Source organism: Vanessa cardui, chromosome 7 (assembly GCF_905220365.1).
Source record: "Vanessa cardui chromosome 7, ilVanCard2.1, whole genome shotgun sequence".
Lineage (NCBI taxonomy): Eukaryota > Metazoa > Arthropoda > Insecta > Lepidoptera > Nymphalidae > Vanessa > Vanessa cardui.
Window position 1 is genome coordinate 9857169 of NC_061129.1, and position 21941 is coordinate 9879109.

The following is a 21941-nucleotide window of genomic DNA, read 5'->3' on the forward strand; positions in this document are numbered from 1 at the left end:
ATATTTAACCTTATAAAATTCCAACGTAATTATCGTTACATTAATTACGATCCTGTAAATAAATTTAAACTCTTTCTTCTTATTTATCCGATTTTAAATATTCGTAAGCTATGAGCTAATCGTTATTTTTCTATATTTTTTTATAGTATAGGTTGGCGGGCGAGTATATGGGCGGCCTGATGGTAAGTGGTCACCATCACCCATAGACAATGACGCTGTAAGAAATATTGTCTATTCTTTACATCGTCTGTCGTGCCTGTTACACAAGCTCACTCACCCTTCAAACCGGAACACAACAATACTGACTACTGTTATTTGGCGGAAGAAAAACTGATGAGTGGGTGGTACCTACCCAGACGGGTTAGTACTAAGCCCTACCACCAAGTATATTTTCATATAAATTATGTGGAAGAAGCAGTTAATAATTATAAATCAAACCATAAATACTTTATTTATAACTTATTATATTTTACAAGAAATAACGCATGTCGATTGATAGTATCCATCGGGTCCCATAGATTTGCGTAGAGATAAATGTATGTTGTTTAGTTCTACGATGCCGAAATCGTAATCAGAAAACTTCGACAGTATTTGAGAACCGTCAAACGTCTCACGTTTATTTATTTGATTTGAAACAGTTTCCTCGTCCATTCCTTTATCTCTGCTTTTATATTTCGAATTCAATAACGTGACATGCAGTTTGACATTATCACGACCATATTCTTTATCCATGAAACCTGTTTCAAAAATTTATTAAATTAATTCATACAATTTAAGCAATCAATCTAAATTTAGACTGTTCTTTTTTTATTTACAAGTAATGTACATGATAATTATTTTTGAATGTTATAAATATTTTTTATAAGTATGTATAGTACGACACAACTTAGATGTAGCATCGGAAAATGCAATGAAACCGATTACTGCCAATTCATTCAACCAATAGAAATAGCTCCCTATCGCGCCATTCGACGCTATTCGTCGCTATAGATTCACGCGTCAGAGAAAGCAAGTGCATGTAAATCGACGTGTCAAATTGACGAATATATTAGGTCATATGATATTACGTTTGTGTAAAGATCATATTCACGTAAGAAATAAATATTGATAATTAGAGATAGCGTAATCAATTCAGATTTGATCTCTTTTACGAATTTTGCCGATGCTATATCTAAGTTGTGTCGTACATGTATATTTTTTTAATTTGCTGGCCAGATTGGCAAATCTTAATATATTAGATTACTCGAATAAACATTACTATACTTTACATTGCCAAAGCACCAAAACCCTTGTGAATTCAGATATTATGTTTCTTGTACTTTCAAACTCGAAGACTACTCTTGTTATTGTTAATATAGATTTCCTGTTTGCAGGTAGTGAATGTTACCTATAGGGTTTAGGGCTCTACCAACAAGTAATAATTTAACAAACTTTAATTGCTTGCGGTTTGGGGATGAGATACCAATAAAAACATCAGAAACATAATGCTATATTAATTACAAAATTATAAAACCTACTCTTCAGCATTATCTATCATGAACTTTTTTTAATTTACGAGTATATATATTCGAGTATAGTATAATTGGCAACAAATATACCGTACGTACCATATATATATTTTTAAAATTGAACACTTTAAATTTATAAAATATTTTAATTTTAAAATACCTGCTTTATAGAAATGTGATACAATAGAATCGACAACTCTCTGAAGTAATCCCGATGGAGCATTGACCTCTTCAACACAACCATATAAAACATCTATCTCCTTGGGGTCATCATTCATATATGATAATCCTTTCAATCTTATTTGAAGTGGCTGATATTCATTGAGCAGTGGCCTGTAAAAGGGAAATTTACAATAATAATGATAAAAATCCCTTGTTAATCAGATATACTATGTATTTGATAACATTGCACAGTTTAGAACTAGTATTATGTCCTTTTTTGTGTTACATTTGTTATATTACATACATTATACATTTTTCTCGGGCTTCGGTAAGTAACTTTGAGGCTGCCAGACGCTCCTCGTTATCCATTAAGCACATAACACCAACAGTTAGATGTAGTTTCTCCCCCCTAATAAACAAAGATTCTTCTAAGCCTTTACCTTCACACTCACGAAGAACACACTCCTGTGAAAGGATATTAATTATTAAAACAAAGTACTAAAGGTGAAACCTTACGACTTCAAAGTGACTGAAAATTAAATTATAAATATAAAACTACAATATGTTTTTTATTTTATAACAATTTCAGTTTGCACTATAGTCAAGGAGCTTGCAAGGCAAATTCACATATAATATGCTAATTGCAGAAAACACAGTTCATATGGTCCAGCTTAATGCTGGATTGTCTTTGAATAGTTACACAAAAATGCAGTTAACATAGTTGCTCTGTGAATAATCTCTCTCTACCCAAATTAATCAGTTAAAATAATACTTGCCAGATTAATTATATATTATGGTTGTTAGTAAACTAAAAAATTACCTTAAAGTTTTCAAACTGTTTAATAATATTGGGAAAATTCATAGGAATTGATATAAAGTGTGTTGATTTTTGTTTCATTCGAGATGAAATAACAATTATATTTATCCTTCTTTTAGCCGCTTTAACACTCTGTAAAAAATATATACATTTAGAAAATTAGGAACATTAAAATAATGTTTCTAAATGTCCAGAATTCTAGAATAAATAATTATGAAAATGAGAATATTGTACTTATATTATTATTATATTTTTAAGTTACTATTCAGTGAATATCAAACCTATATGATACGCAAACAATAATAGGTGGTTTATTGTTCTTTCTAGTTCTAATGTAGCATGACATTATATTTATAGAAAAACTTAAGCTCTAATTATTGTCTAGCTTTATTCCAAACTATTTAAATATAATTATCAAATTGTTTTTCAAGGTGAAACAAATTCATACAGAAACATTTGGTCCATATATAGAAATCTCCTTATTTTCTCCATGTCTTGGTATTTTAATATCAGTTCTTGTATCTCTCTTTATTCTGCTGACAGTAGCACCTTTCTTACCAATAATTGACCCTAAATAGTGTCTGAAAAATAATATCAGTTTAAAAAAATTCCTCCTCTAACTCATTTGTTTATAAACTAGTGACAAGATTATTGTATGCATACTTAGAGATATGAAAACTGGTAAAGTATCTACCATTATCCACTTGTGTTATTTCAGCAAGATCATCATCATCATCTTCATCTTCATCATCAATCTCATTATATGGCAATTCTGAAAAATCGATAAATGTAACTTGGGTTATTGGTTCCTTGAATTTTGAATACAAATATGTTTCAAATTGGCAAAATAAAGTCATTAAAGATATTGTACTACTTAAAACTTTCTACAAAAATTTGAGTAATAATTGAAACTTTAAGAACTTTCATAAAAAAAATAACTACCAGTTTCGTATAAATCTTGCTCTTGGAACGCTGTAACATTAGTTATGGGATCGTTGACTCTATAGCATCTTCCTTCGATCCAAATCAATTCAGGTCTCAGTATATCATTCATTATTATGATTAAATTGAAACACTCAGCTCTATTAATTTAGCTATTCATAAATATACCTCTGGGTTGAGTGTAGACTATAATAACAAATATAACCACTGGATAAATTTAGTTTATAACAATAAATATAAAGACTTAACAATTTTTATTTATAATGTTGATGTATCTCATAACTGTGTTTCACCTATCAAGGTACACTCGGTATTCAATACTCACAACCTGTGGTATAACAGTATAAGTCCCATACCATTATTAGTGGTCAGAAATTAATGAATAAATATATAAATATGGATAAACCATATCCAACAATATGCCCACTTCTTGACAGGTGGACCATAAACCATAAATAAAACAAATAGACTGATTTGAGACTAGTGATTGCAGCGACATGAATTTTGATAATCGATTTGATTATTGCCACTAATTGATACGTAGTATCGATTAACAATTATTACCTATGAATAAAAAATCTTGTTTGAATTAAAAACTTCTTCGTTTTGTGACCGGTTTTTGTATAAATTTTTTTAATATTATAAAATGAAAAAAACTGCCACTATTATGATAATAAAAAATGTAATTTATTAATTCGATTTAATTATTCTTTTCATGACAGATATTTTGATGCATGATTGCTCTCTGTAGTGATAGACAACATTTTGTTTTATTTTTAGACAAGAACAAATAATGGAGATGGTTTTTCGACCCTCGAACATGACAAAAACGGATTTTTTCGATTCAGATCACAACATTTTAAAGATTAGCCTTGCGATTTATTAATGGACAAGGCGAATGCAAGACGGGTCGGAAATAGAAGTCGTTTAAAATCAAACGCCAAATCAGTTAGGATCATCAAGATCGGAATAAAAACTTCCTGACCTGCGAATTTTCTAATAGAAGAAGTGGAAAAGAGACCAGCTCTTTATGATAAAAAATTGAAAGTATTCAGATATTCACGTGAAAATTAAAGCGTGGGAAGAAATTAGTGCCAAGTATTTTCTTCGCTTTCTTTTTCTGACGAGTCTCACGAGTTCACAGAGAACCAACGTCTCTTCGAACTCCATAGTGGCAAATGACACTTCGATTTCGAAAATGTTTTGTCACTGTCTCTATTAATGAGCGCACTCCACTTTGGAAACGTGACGTGACAATGACAAACACTTTAAAGTCACCGTGACAAAAGTAACCTGTACGCGCTAGTTCTTATCGTATGAAAAAAAATTGGGAAATTTTAACAACGTCATGTACCACCATAAAGATCAGAAATATTTTCCGCGCAATTATTGCATTTTTAAATATATAACGATATTTAATTAAAAAGTTAGATAAATAAAAAAATATTTTATAGAAACAAATTATTATATCAACAGCTGTAAAGACATTCAAGCGAAAGCCATATTCAATAATTGTACTCATAGTTTAAAAAATAAAATCAACTTATTTAAAATGATTGATGATGTACAGTGGTATATTTTACTTTTAGAAAAAAGTGTTTAATTGTATTTGTACTTAAATTTTACGCTTTTAGTAGGTTATATACCCAATCATTATAATAACTGCCTCGTTGGTATAATATTTAGCTTATAAAGCTGCAGATACCTAGATCATAGGTTCACATCCCAAATATTCTGGTTAGTGATAAAAGTTGTTATAGACTGCTGCTTCTCGAAAACCACCTGTATCCTATGTAGCTGGTGGTCTCGTGGTAATTATTGTCTTCTCGGGTTGTGAGAATGAGGGAATAGAAATTGGGCTTGCTACAGTTGTGATTAATAATAAATTTATAAAGCGCTGTTAGCTAGTTCTTGATTTTGGTTTATAGATCAATAGAGCAAGCCAGATCATTCAGTAAAAATAAACTCGAAAGTCATCGCAGAACATGAGCATAAATTATCAGAATTTTATACATTAACTATAACAATTATATCATTTGTATGATACACGTATCAAACTGGCGTATAACGGTAAGTGAGTTGTCAAGATTTTACGAGAGAGAGATATGAAGTTAATTCCTACAGAAGCGCACTGCAGGATTGTATTGCGTCAAATCTACAGCCATTGTTGGGTATAGAGACATTTATACTTTGTTGATTTCGCAGCAAGTAATGCACGCATATTATTTATTCTTCATTATACATCCGGACATTCTTAAATTAGTACTTAACTTAATTAGTAATTGACTACATCTATGCATGTGTAGGTATAGCCTTCTATACCTACGTATAAAATGTAAATCAATAAAATATAATCACATTACACCTAACATTAATACCTACAATGTTTTTCGATTGACTAAAAATTGTAAATAACCATGTTATTAAATTGTAACATTGTTGCGCTTATCTTTATAAGTACGTACAATAATATTACAGTTATATACCTGAGACATATCAGCTATGAATGATATATGATAAGCTTATCATACATATTGTTATTGACTTCGTAGGCAGTGCGTGATAAATGCCATAATTAGTATATTGCAACAATATTTGCCTTATGTGTATTACGTAGTTACAATTTTTAAATAGTCTGTTAATAATGGCCCAAAAGTCAAGTAGTGCATACTACAATGTTGATTATCAATATACTTCAATACAAAACAAAGATGGTGAGTTGATTAATTCGTCTTGATGTCATTTTTATTGATATTTTATAAGTTTATTTACAACCATGATTTTAAGAAATTTGACAAATTTTCTATCATCTAGTCATTTTAATAGTATTTTTCTTATAACTTGCCATTCATACCGAGCCATTCTATCATCAGGGTGAAACGATTGTCTTTACAACATCCCTGGACTCCCTACGAAATGAGAGCCATTTAAGTAAATAGTTAAAATCATGCACTTTAAACATCATCTCAACATAATATCATGACCTCAGTGGAAAATATTTTTACCGTATATATATACCTATATTTTCAAGTGCTATATCTCATATGTATTAGCTTAATTCATTTTTTTTTAGTTAACTTTAAGAAAAAATATAATTTTATTATTATTGTTGATGTTTTAATATGTTATTATTAATAGCACTGTTATCTCTCTTTGCCATATTTAACATTAGTTTTTTCCCAGCAACAAATGTTATTATGAACTCTTCAAAAACACTTTGAGAAAAGGAATAGCATGTACCTACCCTATATACAATAAGACTTCGATTATTCAAATTTTCTATATCAATCTAGTAAAACATTTTTTTTAATGGTTCTTTGGTATGATTATAAGGTATTTTAAATAAATAATAGGATTTTTCATAATTTAATAATTTATTTAATTATATTATAAGATAAAGTAAAGGAAAATATATTACGAAAAAATTAAAGTAAAAACTAAAACTAGCGTTTACAATCAAATATCGATATATTTTTTTAAGGTTAGTTATCATAACACCAAAATATCAAAAAGTGTCAGTGTTATTTTGTGCAGTTTTCATTTATTCAAGCATCGTGATTTGTACAAATAAAAGTTGAACTTTTTTTTTTCTCGGTGTTGGTCGAAGAAATTACATAGGTAATATAATATAATACATTTTTTATATCATTTAAAGTTATGAATCTTGTCAGTGCCAGAGGGTGGAAAAAGAATATCGTAGGGTTTTATGAAATAATAATAAAGCTCAATATTCAATTATCTAACTGAAGGATGAGAGCGACACTACGTTTTATCCAATGAGCAGTAGGTTTATCTGAAGGTAAATAGAACGCTAAAACAAAATTAGACGAATGCCCAGTTGTTGCCAATACACCTTTCCTCTCTAAGGTTTTATATAATGGACATTTATATCTGCTGCTCTCCTCAAAATCCTTTTTTAACTTTGGATATAACCAGACAGCTGGCATGGTGTCATTTAAAACTTTCGGGTATTGTTCTCCAATGGCATAAGTTTGGCGATCCCATCTAGCACCATCCATAAAAAATCCATTAACATTTACTCCGTACTCTGGCGGAACTTTTTCGTAATCAACGCGAAGAACTTTAAAGTCAAATATTAACAAATCTATTGGAATTTTTTTAGAACGAGCATAATTTTGAATTGATCCTGTGAGAAATGCTTGAGTAAAGAAAAAACCTGACAACCAAAATGTAGGAGGTTTTCCATTTTGAAACCAATTTTCTAACATTGCTAATCGTTCAATAAAATCAGTAACATAGCTTGGTAGCGGTTTTAAGCTGGGGTAGGAAACCTTCGACCAGTTGTCTGGTATTTTGCCTAATAACATTGCATTAGATTGTAAATCTAATGCTGGAGACATAACTATAACGCCTTTAACGGCTTTTTGAAGATCTACTAAAGAGCTTCTGATTTCATTCAATAATTTATTAAAACGTTGCATTTCCTGAATAAGTACTGTGTTCATTGATTCACTGTAATCAACTGGATATTTTTTCTGTGACGATTCTATGTCAAAGGGTACTGGTAATTTAGATAAAATTTCGGATGCCATTTGAGTAAGTATGGTTTCGATATTGCCGCCTTCGCCCCCACTAGTTGTACCTTCAACTAAAACTAATGCAGTTGTTAAAGCGACTGAAATCGAATAGTCTCGAGTTATACCTGCATTCATATGTAATCCGAATACCTCGGGTGGAGGATTAACAGGAACGGTTTCTATGTGTTTTAGGTAGTCTTGATACTCACATCTTCGCGGTAATCCGTACTGTGAACCTAAATCACAGAATAAATAATTAGGTTCATTGACAACACCGGAGTTGACATAATTATCCAAAATAGTAACGATTAGTCTTCTGTCCCAATCGTCAGTCACACGACCACCGTAATTGCATTCGCCTGTTAAATATTTTATAGCAACGTACTGTATTTCTTCGTATTGATTCAAAAACATTTGCAATTGCATTACTGATATATGGAAATCAGAATCGTTAAAACCGTATTGTATATTCCAACCAAGTGGACCAAACTTTTTTCTTTCTTGCACGACCGCATGAAAAAAGCTTATTCCATATAAAAGCTTACTGAAAGCCTTATCTTTTCCAGGACAACCCTCAAAAAACTCAGGTTCTTTTAAAGGTTCAGATAAATAGGATCTATTTAAATTATGTTGAAGACCTGTTGGGGGTTCATTTGTCATTTTAACACCTACTTGCAAAACGGACTGTGGAAATTTATCAGAAGGATAGCTGGTGAGCCATAGACGAAAACTTAGATCAGTATTTGTTAGATCAAAACCCTCAACAATTTTTTCTAATACAGGCAACCAGGACACTGCTAAATGACAATTTTGTAAACATACCCAACCACCTTCTAATTGTGCTCTTTCTATCATTGCTTTAGCAATTGGACCTTGACCTTGACCTAAAGATATTGAATTAAATCTGTGACTATATCCCATTTTGTCACAATATTTGATTAAAGCTCCCATAGGATCAGAACCTGGAGAAAGAATAAATATTAGAGGAGCTAAGCAGTTTGAATCTCCAAACGATTTACCGATGTCGAATGGTGGAGGTGTAATATACTTTTGGCCCATCTGTTTTTCTACAAAATCAGAAATTGCAAATGTTAACTTATCAGGTCTTAAAACTCTTACAACCAAGAGTTTTTGAAAGTTAGTTAATTTTTCATCCCATCCACCTGGAAATGTTTTTCGATGAGGTTCCAGGTCATCGTATACTTCTTTCCATTTACTTTTAGTGTGTACAAAACTATCTTTAAAAGATTTAAACATAGGTAAGTCATTCAAGCGACATATTTCATCCCACCCCTTATCTGGCAACCAATCAACAGGTTTTTTCAGCAAATTTTCTACTGCTATTCCTCCAGTTATAAGAAAAATATACTCATCGTGATCCATTTCACCTGTTGATAACATCATTTTTGAGCACATAATAAAGGAAAACATCAGTTTATCCTTATCAAATAATGACCTACAGACATTACTATATAAATTGTATGTAAATGTTTCTTTTAAGAATTTTAACCGTTTTTCTAAATCTTTAGATTTGTTAGCATTTTCAATCGAAATAATGTATAAATTTATAAACCAGGTTAAAGAATATTGATACATAGGATCTACATTTGGTAACTCAGTAACACAATAGTAAAGGACCGCCGAATGTGATGCTATAGGTCTATAACCAAGCCTAAATTTTTCAATTATGATTTCAGTCTCAACGGAAGCTTCTTGTTTTTTCATTATGTCAATAGCTAGTATTTTAGAAGAATCTAAAACTTCAATGGCCGTCTCATCTTCTAATATGTCTCCCTTCGATTCTTGTAATGTACGTAATATATCATCTTCTACTTGTTTTAGGGCTGCTCTGTTAGCTGCACCTTGAACAATTAATTTTTCACGTTTTTCTTGCAAATCAGGTCTTTCTTTAGCAACGACTATCCCAAGTAACTGATCTTCTAATCCATCTTTCGTAAGTGCAAAATTAATCAAAGTCACTTTATTAAAAACTTCAGGTAAATAATGCGGATTTCTTAATTTTGTTGTCATATACAATCTAAAATGAGGGTGATACTCAATGATATTTTCCCCTAGAGCAATAAATTCTTTTCCACCTTGAGTATAAGTGAGCTTTAATAAAACGGGATCTAAAGGTGCTTCTACATCTTCCAATATACAATCTATTAAGGCCGGTTTACCGTACTCTAAGCAAGTTTCTATAACTTTCATGTAACTACTATCAGTAAACTTCATAACCTGCAGATCGTTAGATTTTTCCATAGTTTTAATCCATTTATTAGCCTGCCCTTGTGGATCAACAAGTAAAGACCATTTTAATGAATTATCTTGTATGACAGCATTATCTATGGAGAATGAATCCCAAGGTAACCCAGCAATACACCAATTTTGTATTTTAATATCCGTTCCAAGGATGTCTTTGAAAATAAACTGTTCGGAATGTGGCATTTCGAGCTTTATGATTAAATCTCTCCATTTACCTAATACAGAATTTCTAACAGGCAAAGTATAGGGAGCCAAATATGCAATTATACCACAAGAGACGAGGATGTCACCTGCCAAATTGTCATATAAACGTTGTAAATTTTCAGCAGCTAATGTCCATCGAACCCTCTCACCACCAAGGCCTCCTATTAGTTTTTCTGCACGACACAATTTATCGACACATAATTGTACTTCATCTTCTAAAGCTTTTTTCTTAATATTAGCTTCTTCCAGCGCTTCATTTAGTTCTGCTAGTTTTGCTTCTAATCTAGCAACGGTAGCTTTTTTTTCTTCTAAAATTGCCATTGTTTCAGAAAATTCTCTTTCCGCGGCTTCTAACTTTGCCTTTTTTGGAGCTACAACTTTGGCTACAGCATCATACATATCCATTGCAATAATCCACTTACATAAGCCTTCAGCAGCTGTTGAAGCTTTAGCTATGATGTGCGGCTTAAAATCTTTATGAGAAAGATATTCTTTCCTAATTTTTTGCATTGTAGCTATTGGTATATTGTCTTTATCAAAATTTTTAAGAGAATCCAAGAAACCCATATCCCCTAAAATTCTCTTGCTTGGTCCCCAGTAATCAAACATTTTCTTTCCGGGATTATCAGGATCAGGTATTTTATCAGGTGGAATTCCTTTCATTACACAAACAGCAGCCATAACTAACTTGACGGTTGCTGGGGGATTTTTCATAGATTTGACAATAGTGATATCAGCCGGCTTGAGAGTATTTAAAGCTGCAATTGCATCTTCTAAAATAGGCAGAGCTAAAGCTAAGTCTGCCTCGCAATCTTTTTTAAGCTCTTGCGCAGCTGCTGCCTGAACATTAGCCACTTTTTGATCTTCTCTAACTTGCGCGGCAGCTTTGTCAGCAGATGCTGTTTCGACTGCTATTTCTTCCATCATTTTTGCTGATTTCGCGGCCATGACTATTAACTGCGGTTTCAAAGCATTTAAATCATGCTGCATTATTGCTACTGCTTCTGCTGCTTGTCCAAGCTTATCTAATCCATTTGTATATCGTAATTTAGCTGCTCTTAACTCTCTTTGTTTTTTGTTAGTCAATATAGTGAATGATTTTATTAAATTTAAATAGGATGCAGATGTTATGTAAGTTTTTCTACCAAATTGATTATAAAAATCATTTGATACGCTTCTTGAATCCACATGAAATTGCTTGCATGCAACAACTGCAGCAGTCTTAACTTTATCAGGTACGTTTACTTTAACCATATAGTAATGAGCTACCATTTCTAAAGCATCCTCAGGCCAACTATCGAACCAATCAATAGTACAACAGTTTACAAGAGAAGGGTAAAGTCTCAGTCTAGTTCGAAAAGAACTTCCGATGGGACTAAAACATAAAACAACATGTAATTTGGCCTTGCATCGACCAATAAAAAAAGACAATATTTGCAATGGACTTATATCAAGATTTCTATTACCTCCTTGAGCTGCTAACCTAACTAATTCAAGAATCTCTTGAATTTCATCTAATCCGTACAGATTTGGAACTTCCCCTGAATTTAATAAGCTGTCTAGGTTTTGGATAAAAACTTCTTCTTTTATTTGATTTTCAGTAAATAAAAATGTCGTATCCTTATTCAAACCACCCGATTCACGTAATACCAATTTTATGTCGTCACGCCAATCTTTAACACTATAAGATTTAGTTATTTCTGGTTGAAATACCTGTTGGCCGAGAATAGTGCTGGCTAGTCTAGTAAGTGACTGTCGGCCTGATCCACCAACACCCACAAGTAAAGCACTTCCGGAGGGCATTGATAGTAATCTACATATTTTCGATAAATGCTCCAACGCATAATCAAACAATACAATAGTCATTTTTGCCTTATGCATGGTGTTATATTCCGCCAACATTGCAATAGCTATATTTAAAAACACCTCTTTTGAAGGTATTTCTTCGTATTTCCGCTCTCCCTCAACACTATCCGTATCCATGTAGCAGCCAAACATCATTTTTTTAAGATTGTCTTGAGTAACTTCTCCTTTTTCATTTTGGTATGTATCTAAGGCTGCATCAAAAGTGTCTCGCATAAAGTCTTGTGTTGATTTTCGTAATAAATTGAAGAACCATAAACGATCAGGTTCGTCAACTAATCTATCATAAAAAACACGCAAAATTTCATGAACCCATACTCTTGTAAATGTTTTTTTATTTTCAGCGGATTCTCTCCGTAACAGTGCACAACCTTGTATAACTCTCGAAAAATCGCGTAAATTAAATATATAATGTGATTTGGCAGGTGTTGGTCTTAAGCCTTCCGTAGCTTGATCATATATATTCATAGTTGCGGCTATTATATTAACAATTACAGGTTGAGTGTCTTGGCCAAATCCATTTCTACGCCAACCTAATTGTAACAAAGAAGTAAATATTTTAGTCATACTTTCTTTTGAAAATTCATTGATTGAATAAATATTGTAATGTCGTAACATTCTTGGGTATATTAACTGTCTGCTTCCTCCAACTGGGCCTATTGCTCCATAAAAAAAGGTGTCGTATATAAATAGCTTTTCGGTAGTTTTAAGATCATACCAGTGTTTTTGATCGAAATACAATCGTAATAATTCGATAGCAGGCTGAGCGCCATATACTTCTTTAGCTGGCATATTCATATCATCAATAAATATAATAGCTTGCTTACCCTTTGTAGGACCGTAATTGTTTTTTCTTCGTTTTACTAATTTGGAAAGAACCAAATCTTGCGTTTGGTTGGCTGAAGTTGTTGTGGTAAATGTTATAAAACCTGGGGTAAATTTTTCCAAATCAACGCTCATTAAAAAGTTTTGGACGTAGAAACTTTTACCAGTTCCAGTAGGCCCTATTAATAATAAAGGTTTCGAAAATTTTGTGTGTAATTTTAAAAGAAACAAATATTTTTCAGTTTCTAACGTAGGTATAACCGTTTGCAATAAATTAATCTGTTCCTTTACTAGAACTGCTTTAACAGCATCTGGCCAAGGTTTCCAACACCCTTTACCTTTGTACATGTAAAAATGATCTATTATCATTCCTTCGCCGGGAATCGAAACATCAATTCTATCTATTTCCGGTGGTATCCCATTTTCCCCTCTAAAATAAGGTTTTAAGAATTCGTCAAATCTCTCACGTGAATCTGTATTTAAAATTCCACCAATACCCCAAACCACCGCTGTCATAAATGAAGCTAAAAACCATGTTCTGGTGTACTTAGTGTCTTCTTCACCTTCAACGGCATTATCCATTAACATTTCTATAAGCCGTAAAGTGCTTATTATAAGGTTGACATCACCAGCGGTAACTAGCTGAATACACTGTTTCCGAACAAAATAAACTAATGGGTCAAATAACCATGAACACATATTGTAGATGTATTCTTCATTTTCTTCTAACCAAACGGGATTCAGAGTATTTAACCATGACTTAAAAAATGGTTCAAACCCAAATGATGCCGACTCCATATAAATCATACCACACCTTGAAACCGTTGCAGGAGAAGCTTGTGCTAGGTCCATAACTTCAAAAATCATTGACATCACATTTGACATGGCCATTACTTCGCCCGAAGTTAAGCAAAGCTTTTTATTGTCATCTAGAACAGTGTTCATATTTTCAATCCACACTGCATCTACAGGCCCATCAAATACTATCCATTTTCTTACAGGGGTATCTTCTGATGCAAAATCTCTAAACATAGTAGCTACAATCCCATCTGTCCATTCATATGAAATCGGGTCAAATGCCCCATATAGTTGACCCATAGTAACAGCTTTTGGGTTTAGAACTTTATATGTACATTCACATCCACCTAATTGATTTTGTTCAGCCATAAAGGTTAATGCTTCAGATAAAACTCGTAATGTCATAGATTTTCCAGAAAATGGATCACCCACTAACATGAAACCATGTCTAACTATCATCATTTCATATGTTTGAATAACTTTCAATAAGAAGCACTCTATTGGTTGTAGATTATTTTTTTCGCAAACAACATCACAGGCATTCAGGAAATTTTCGTAATCAGGTTTTGGTAAAGTTATTCCTGGAAATAAATCTGAAATTATTCCTTCAAACAGGGGAACGTCAAATGATAAAAATTTCGGTAAATTAACATCAGTAATTGACCTGAGCAATAAAACACTTTCACTTTCATTAGGGAAGCTTCGTTTTAAATTTCCTGCAGCAGATAAAACAGTTTTAACAGCACGCATACCGTAATCATAATGATTTTGAGAAGATAATTGTTCCGAACAGAGACGATAAGTCGTGACAATTTTAACTGATAAACTTCGAGCATCAATAAACCCAAATGAATATAGAGATATTTCTCCTATCATTGCATAATCAGGAACCATCATAGCAACAGTTCTAAATAGTACCTTAAGGTTATCAGGTAATTCAGATCGCCCTGCATAACCTGGATTCATTGTGATGCAAACGTAGCAAGCGGGATTTAAGTTTAAAATAGTCCCTTCAAAATCAAACGTTTCTAAGTGCTGCCTGACTGCTTGTACGATACACAGTATTTGTTGTGCAATAACTGATAAAACTTCAACTTCAATGCGATTGAATTCATCAAAACAAACCCAAGCTCCACAAGAAGCTAAGCCCTTAAAAAACTTTCCCATTGCTTTATAATCTAAGCCGTCAGAACAATTGAAAACAACGCATTGAACGGCCAGAGCTTTAGCCAGATCCTTAGTGGTTTCCGTTTTACCAGTTCCAGCCGGACCTTCAGGTGCACCATTTAAATGGAGATAATAAGCCCCTATTAAAGTCCTGTAACAACGATCAGTAAGGGGTGTTATAACTAGTCGATCTGAATTTCCTAAATATTCATATGCATAATTAACAACTGCATTTATTATTTTAACAAAAACTCTTTCTTCTTCCCAGTAGTATCTTAACTGAGCTAACCACTGAAAATCAGTAACTTCTGTCACATCTTTTTCTATAAGCTCTTGTATGACATCTTTAGCGTGCACATCAATTACAATTAAAGCTTTTACTGTAATACTACTAAGTTTAGATAAATCAGTTCTCCGAATAACAGCAACAGTTTCATTAAGTTGTTTCGTTAATGTTTTGTGAAATTCCTGTAGTTCACTCAACTTATGAGTATTTAAACTTTCATGAACATCAACAGCCCAATAAATTTGAGAAATTGCTAAAACGACCATACCTTCCCAACATAATATCCAATCTACACGGCTCATATTAACATAATCATAGTAAGACAGCTCAGTTTCGGATTTAACTGCTTTTAACATTTGATCTTCAACTTGAACAAGCCATTTTTCTACAGACCCTCTGGCTGCTGCTACACTAATAGTTTCTAAAAACTCTACTTGTTCTCCCTCCATCGATATCATAGCAGATATATTATATTCAGGATCAAATACTAACCTATTAATACCTTCAAAACATTTTTTTAGATGTGGCTGAACTTTAAGTGGATTTTTTGTTTCAGATAAAATTTCTAACATTTCATCATTTGATAAAAAGAAAAATCTAGGAAAAAATAAACGTTTCTTTTCTAAATAATTGTTAATACCATCATTAATTTTTTCTAAAAAATTTGAAGCTATTTTGAAAGACTCCAGAACACCTGCTCCACCGGCTATTTCTAATACATGTGGGTCTTTATCAACGGAACCCATATAACGACGATAGATGTTATTAACTTCAACAAACATTACGCCTTCTTCTTGCATTTGGGCAACAATGTCTTTTGAAGAAAATATTGGTAACAAATAAAGCCACTGACTTTGAACTTTACCCCACTCGTCTATAGTAGCGTTGACACGTGTAATCTTTTCATACCATGCTCGTACCTGCGATTCAAAGGGTTTTACGAATGCTGATCCTCGCATACCGATCGTTTTTACAATATGATCATCCAGAACGCTTTGTATGTCATCCAGACCAGTAAGTATATAAATTCCAGTATCTTTGTAAGGACTGGTTTTAAAACAAATATCAACCCATTCAGCCATCATCTTATTCAAATTTGTTATAAGTGCTAATTCTTTCGTTGCTGCGACGCTGACAATTTCATACTGATCAAGATCTTCCCAAAGATCAAAGTTAATAATTTTTCTAAGGGATGTGCCAGCATTAGGTGTTAAATCGAATCCAGCAATATTCGACATTTCATCCCAATGTCTCTGTACCAACGCTGGATTACACATGATGTGAGCCATTTGGACATTCGGTCGCCAATCCTTGATTTCAGCTATAGCTTGAGCACAAAGCTTCATAGGTGCAGGTAAGTTATTTATGTCAGGATCGTCAACTAAGCCTTGAAATCGTTTCTCAACACCTTCCGATATTTGTTGTTTAATTTTAGCTTTATAAGCCTTTGAAAGTTTTAAAAACTCTTTATAATAAAAGTCGTGATCTTGTTCTATTTGTTCGTGATCTAAGTATTCAAACGGACCGTCCATCCATGTGTAGTAACTACGTTTCCATTTATGTACCAAGTACACGAGACAGTGAAAAGGTTTTATATAATCTTTTAATTCTTCTAATTCTGGATAACTTGATAAAGGAAATTTAAAAGTGGTTTCTTCGTTATTAATCCACGATACTAAATTATCACAATCTTCAAGACGATGAACAAGTTTTCTTAAATATTCCAAATATTCGAGTGTATGATTAATATCGTCCATATTATCTAATAGTTCGAGATATGGTGTAATTTCTAAAACTTCTTTATTCAGATAAGCAATTTTAGATAAAAGATTATCTTCCATTTCTGCTTTAAAAGTTTCATATGATGCAGCATTCTTTTCAAAAATAGGTTTTATATCTGTTATCCAATTAACAGTTCTTGTATTCGATGCTACATGTTCTGGAGATAGTGACGTCATTTCTAATAGATTTGAAATTATATTTATTTGTCTCAAAATTCTTTCTTTCAGTTGTTCCACCAAAACTGATTTCGCATGTAATATGTATATACCCTGTTCGACTAACTCAGCAGCATTTTCTGGTTCCTTCAGAGCTTTACTTGCAATTATTTCGAACTCCTTGCAGATGCTATCATTTTCATCCATGTGAGTTTTTACAATGCCGGCTATGATATCATTTATAAATTCTGTAGCTTTTTCTTTTAATCCAGATATCATTCTTCTCTGACAAACTACCGCACAGTTAAAATATTCGTTTTCAATAATCGCTGTTATATCAGAATTAATGCCTTGAAAATAAATTATTTTTTCCTGTGAATCTTCAAACTCTTTAGCTTCTTCAATAAATTTAAACAGTTTTAATTTAGCTTCATCGCCGTATAACATGTGATAATTAACTCTCAGGTTTGCTAAGTATACGTTCAGTGGATTAAATACAACATTAAGTTGAACCTGCAATCTTTCATGGCCATTGTTATGCAACCAAACATTATATTGCACTGGTAAAGCATCATGATTGTATGGTATTTTAATATATTGTTCAATAGGCATAAGTCTTTGTGCAATGTTAGAAATAGCATTAATTATTGAGTGATACACATTATACATTTCGTCAAGTGATGGGTCATATTGAAATTCACCATTAAAATCTAAGTCTAAATTCAGTAAAGGAACGGAATCGGCATCCTTTAATGATTCTATTATGGCATTTATAGATCTCCGCATTAATTCTTGTATTTGCATGGATATCATTTTCGTTGCACATTTTACAAACTCTGGAATTTTTTTTGGTTGCATTCCTCTTAGGCACCTCGGGTTTTTTAACCAGTTTACGAGTACAGAATACCAGGTACTAGATACCAAGTAATCAGCCCGTTTTATTTCTTCCATAATTTTCACTTGAAAATCATTTACATCTAATGGACCTTTAGCTCTATATTTTGATAAATCGATTATGAATTCCGGAAATATTTTTTCAGAGGATTCAAGTATTAGTCGTATAAATGGATGAAGTAATAAAGATCCAGATTTCAGTTTCTTACGAAATTTTATCATTTTATTATAGTTTGGAGTAACACCGTTAAATTTAAAGTATGGTTCTTCATATCTTTTCCGGGGTATTCCTGGCACATCACGAATTACTGTCTTAACAGCCAAGTCATGCAAGTTTCGATTCCATTCTTCTTTGCTTTCATTTAGAAGTTCTTCCATTATTGCGGGATAAGCATTTCGCAATTTTAATGGAATTAAATCACAAATTTTCCTTTCCCATGACTTTAGCATTGGCGGAGGTTGTATATTTTGAGCACATTCACGTAAAACATTTATATGCCTTTCTTGTGACATTTCCAAGTTATCGAGTTCATATCGTTCATTTGGTTTACGAGCAATGGTAATCTTTCTACCCACCGCTTTTTCTTCTAAAATTTGTCTAAATTTTTCTTTTTTTTCCTAAAAAATGGTGTATTTTTTAGTTATCAAATATGCGCCAATTACTAACTTCGTACAAAATACCCTTAAGAATGATTACCAAATGACAAATGTTTGCTTAAAATATTATTATTATTAATTAGTACATACTACTTACCTTAATTCGGTTGTAAGGTGGAAGCGGCGTAAATGGTAACTTGCTGACTTTATTAACATCAGGTATTGGTAACATAACAGGAATGCGACATCCATTTTTAGTTTGCAATAGTTTCCTTAATTCGCTTTCTTCCATTTTATATAAGATACCTTCTACTCACAAAACTCCAAGGTAACAATTATTTTGAAATATTCTTGTTTCGCACTCAACAATAGGCATATTTCTCTTCCAAAATCAATAACTTATTTATAAATGTCGTCTAGGCAACGGGTCTGTTCGGATATAAAACTACTGGTCCCTACGATGTTTATATATCCTCTCTGGAACTGGTGTGCTTAAATTTGACCATTTGAAAATTTGACCGAGATTTTGTACAAAGTATTATATATTTATATATATATATTTCTGCAAATGTTAGAATATAATATGATATGATCGACTTAGATATAACAAATGAATAGAATACAAAAAAATATATATTGATGGTCATATTTTTATTCATTATGTATCTCATTAGAAAAGCTAGTGATAAACTTTTACTGACAAAACTGTTTTTAAATATTTGAAATAAACGGATTTTTAATTTTTTGTACATTATATTATATATAACCATCATATAATGTTATGTTATGTTAAAAAAATCTTGCCTTAATTAGCAAATGAAAATAATAATTGCATTGCACATAAAAGTAAAATGTTATATCGATATTTTACAGTTAATTATTAAACCTTGAACGTCGTCGTCCACAAAATATATCGACTAAATATATCATATTTCAGTAGTAATGAGTTCAATTGGACGTTAAGAGTATATTTTTAATTTACTAATATTACTATTTCAATATTTTGTATCTTTGTGAACTGTGGTCATAAGGTATCTGGTCATATTACGTCAAAGTCAAACTCATATTTCTCGTATGCATAGGCAGTTTGATTGAAAATATTAGGCAAATATATCAACGAAAGCTATAAAATATTAATAAATTAATTCTCGCATAATTATAAAAATGAATGTAATACGTATTAAATTATTGATTTTATATATCAATGTGTAAATCTATCTTTACAAAAAAATACTAAATTAAGAGGTGTTCTGGGAAATAAATTATAATCCTGTACGTATTAGTAAAGAATTCTTAAAAATAATTTTAATTATAAGAAGAATTATTGCAGTTTATAAAACTTAAAACTTTATATAATATGAATCAATCATGACTGTAAAGAAAAGAATAAATTGTAAAATACAAACAATCACAGACCTAAAAGCATTCTGTTTTTCTTTCAGATGGCAGTAAAATGCATGGAACCCAGAGAGTTATCATATTTTGCCTACTAACAACAGTCCTACCAGCAATTCTCATAATATCACCACTTTATCTACGTAATATTAAATATGCGGATGTTATGTACAGAATATCTGATTCAGATGTTATACAAATACATAAAGGACAATCCTCTATATTTTGTGAAAAACATTCCTTAAAAATGAACAGTAGCTTTAATGCATTCCAAATGAAAGGCAGACCTAATTTAACAAAAAAAAGGCGACACATAAAATTAAGAAAATCAATGACATTGCCTGATGATACTCTTGAATATTGGGGATTTTATCTTTTTGCTGGAGCATCAGTAGAGTTAAAAGGGTGTTCTAGATATGAAGGATCTAAAATTTTAGTTGTTAAAGGTGATAAGATATTAAATACTTGTGGTATTTTAGAGGGTGATAAGTATAAAAGAGATCCATTACTTGTGGGTAAAAATCGCCATGTCTCAGTAACAGTGGAAAGTCCTAGGAGTAAGAAACGAGAAGTAATACAAAACAAAAATGAAATTTGGTATGATAATAATATGTCAGATGAGATTATAAGAAAACAAACAAAACATAAAAGAGATGTTGTTAATCCATCTCTGCATAATCCAAATACAGTATTAGATACAGGGGTTAATCATGGAGGAAATGCTTTTAACATGACCACTAATTCAGCAGAAGATAAATCAGTTTCTAGTTTTGAAACTAATTTATATGAATGTTACAATGATAACATATTAATGAATGAATTCTTCCCTTATTCCATTCATTGCAACAACACTAAGTATTTAGAAGATCTTACGACCCTTAAAGTTGACCATACTGTAACATCTGATGGATATTACTATTATATTTTTTATAGTGATAATGATTTTGTTAACAATGATATTCATGCCATTTTTGATATTTACAAACCAACATTCCAATACTCTAATATATCAGATTCTAAGATGTGCTTAAATCAGACAGAATGTGAATTTAATATTAACATGTTTAGTGATGAACTTGTTATTGTCGAAGTCCCAACTAAGGATGGGTTAAATAATAATGATGACTCATTTATTTTAATGTCTGTATGTCATCCTCGAATATCTGTCTACATTTTTTTCCCTGTATCCGTTCTTCTTTTAATTCTTCTATTTGCATTTTTATGATATATCTTGTTGATGATACTCTATATTACATTTATAAAAATAAATATAACCAGAAGTGTGATATTAATTTATTAAAAAAAATTAGTTGTAAGTCTAGTTTTTATTTATTATAAGACTGTGATTATATTTTGCCTGGCATCTGTTTAATTGTTGTAGATTAAGAAAGAGTTACATAATATAAATATCCACCTATTACTTACATTTGAGTCTCATTTTCCTATTCTTCATACCTTTAAATTTATATAATTATTGTTATATTTTACCACCTGTGACTGAATTCTGACAGTGTTTTTCTTATATAGTGTAAGTATTAAGCTTAATCGTAAAAAACGCCTGCTCTTTTAAACTTATTAATGTAGATTAACTTATTGCAGTATGTTGTCATAAAAGATTCTCTGTAAATAATGGTTAAAATATTCTTGGAAATTTTAGTATAACATTTATCACCCTCATATTTCCCTAAAATACTTAATACGCACAATTTAGCAGTTTATAATTTCATACTAAATCCGACAAGG

General features: G+C 31.6%; 3 protein-coding genes across 5 annotated transcripts; 1 reads left to right on the plus strand and 2 right to left on the minus strand.

Moving 5' to 3' along the window:
* Window positions 1-430: 430 nt before the first annotated feature.
* LOC124531321 (activating signal cointegrator 1 complex subunit 1) lies at window positions 431-3882 on the minus strand. Its single transcript, XM_047105837.1, has 7 exons — window positions 3430-3882; window positions 3151-3259; window positions 2936-3068; window positions 2491-2619; window positions 1975-2135; window positions 1669-1841; window positions 431-737 (listed from the first exon to the last, which is right to left on the minus strand). Exons 1-7 carry the CDS (start codon window positions 3539-3541, stop codon window positions 463-465), a joined length of 1092 nt encoding a protein of 363 aa, XP_046961793.1. The 5' UTR covers window positions 3542-3882; the 3' UTR covers window positions 431-462.
* A 2092-nt stretch (window positions 3883-5974) lies between these two features.
* On the plus strand, window positions 5975-21622 carry LOC124531215. Of its 3 annotated transcripts, none has more exons than XM_047105708.1 (2): window positions 5975-6143; window positions 20246-21622. In XM_047105708.1, the coding sequence occupies exons 1-2, from the start codon at window positions 6074-6076 to the stop codon at window positions 21421-21423; spliced, it is 1248 nt and encodes a 415-aa protein (XP_046961664.1). In that variant the 5' UTR covers window positions 5975-6073; the 3' UTR covers window positions 21424-21622. The 3 variants fall into 3 exon arrangements, with proteins under 3 accessions (XP_046961664.1, XP_046961666.1, XP_046961665.1); XM_047105710.1 differs by lacking the exon at window positions 5975-6143 and adding an exon at window positions 19113-19131; XM_047105709.1 differs by lacking the exon at window positions 5975-6143 and adding an exon at window positions 19769-20075.
* LOC124531218 (dynein axonemal heavy chain 12) lies at window positions 6846-19332 on the minus strand. Its single transcript, XM_047105711.1, has 2 exons — window positions 18961-19332; window positions 6846-18824 (listed from the first exon to the last, which is right to left on the minus strand). Exons 1-2 carry the CDS (start codon window positions 19093-19095, stop codon window positions 7161-7163), a joined length of 11799 nt encoding a protein of 3932 aa, XP_046961667.1. The 5' UTR covers window positions 19096-19332; the 3' UTR covers window positions 6846-7160.
* Window positions 21623-21941: the final 319 nt, after the last annotated feature.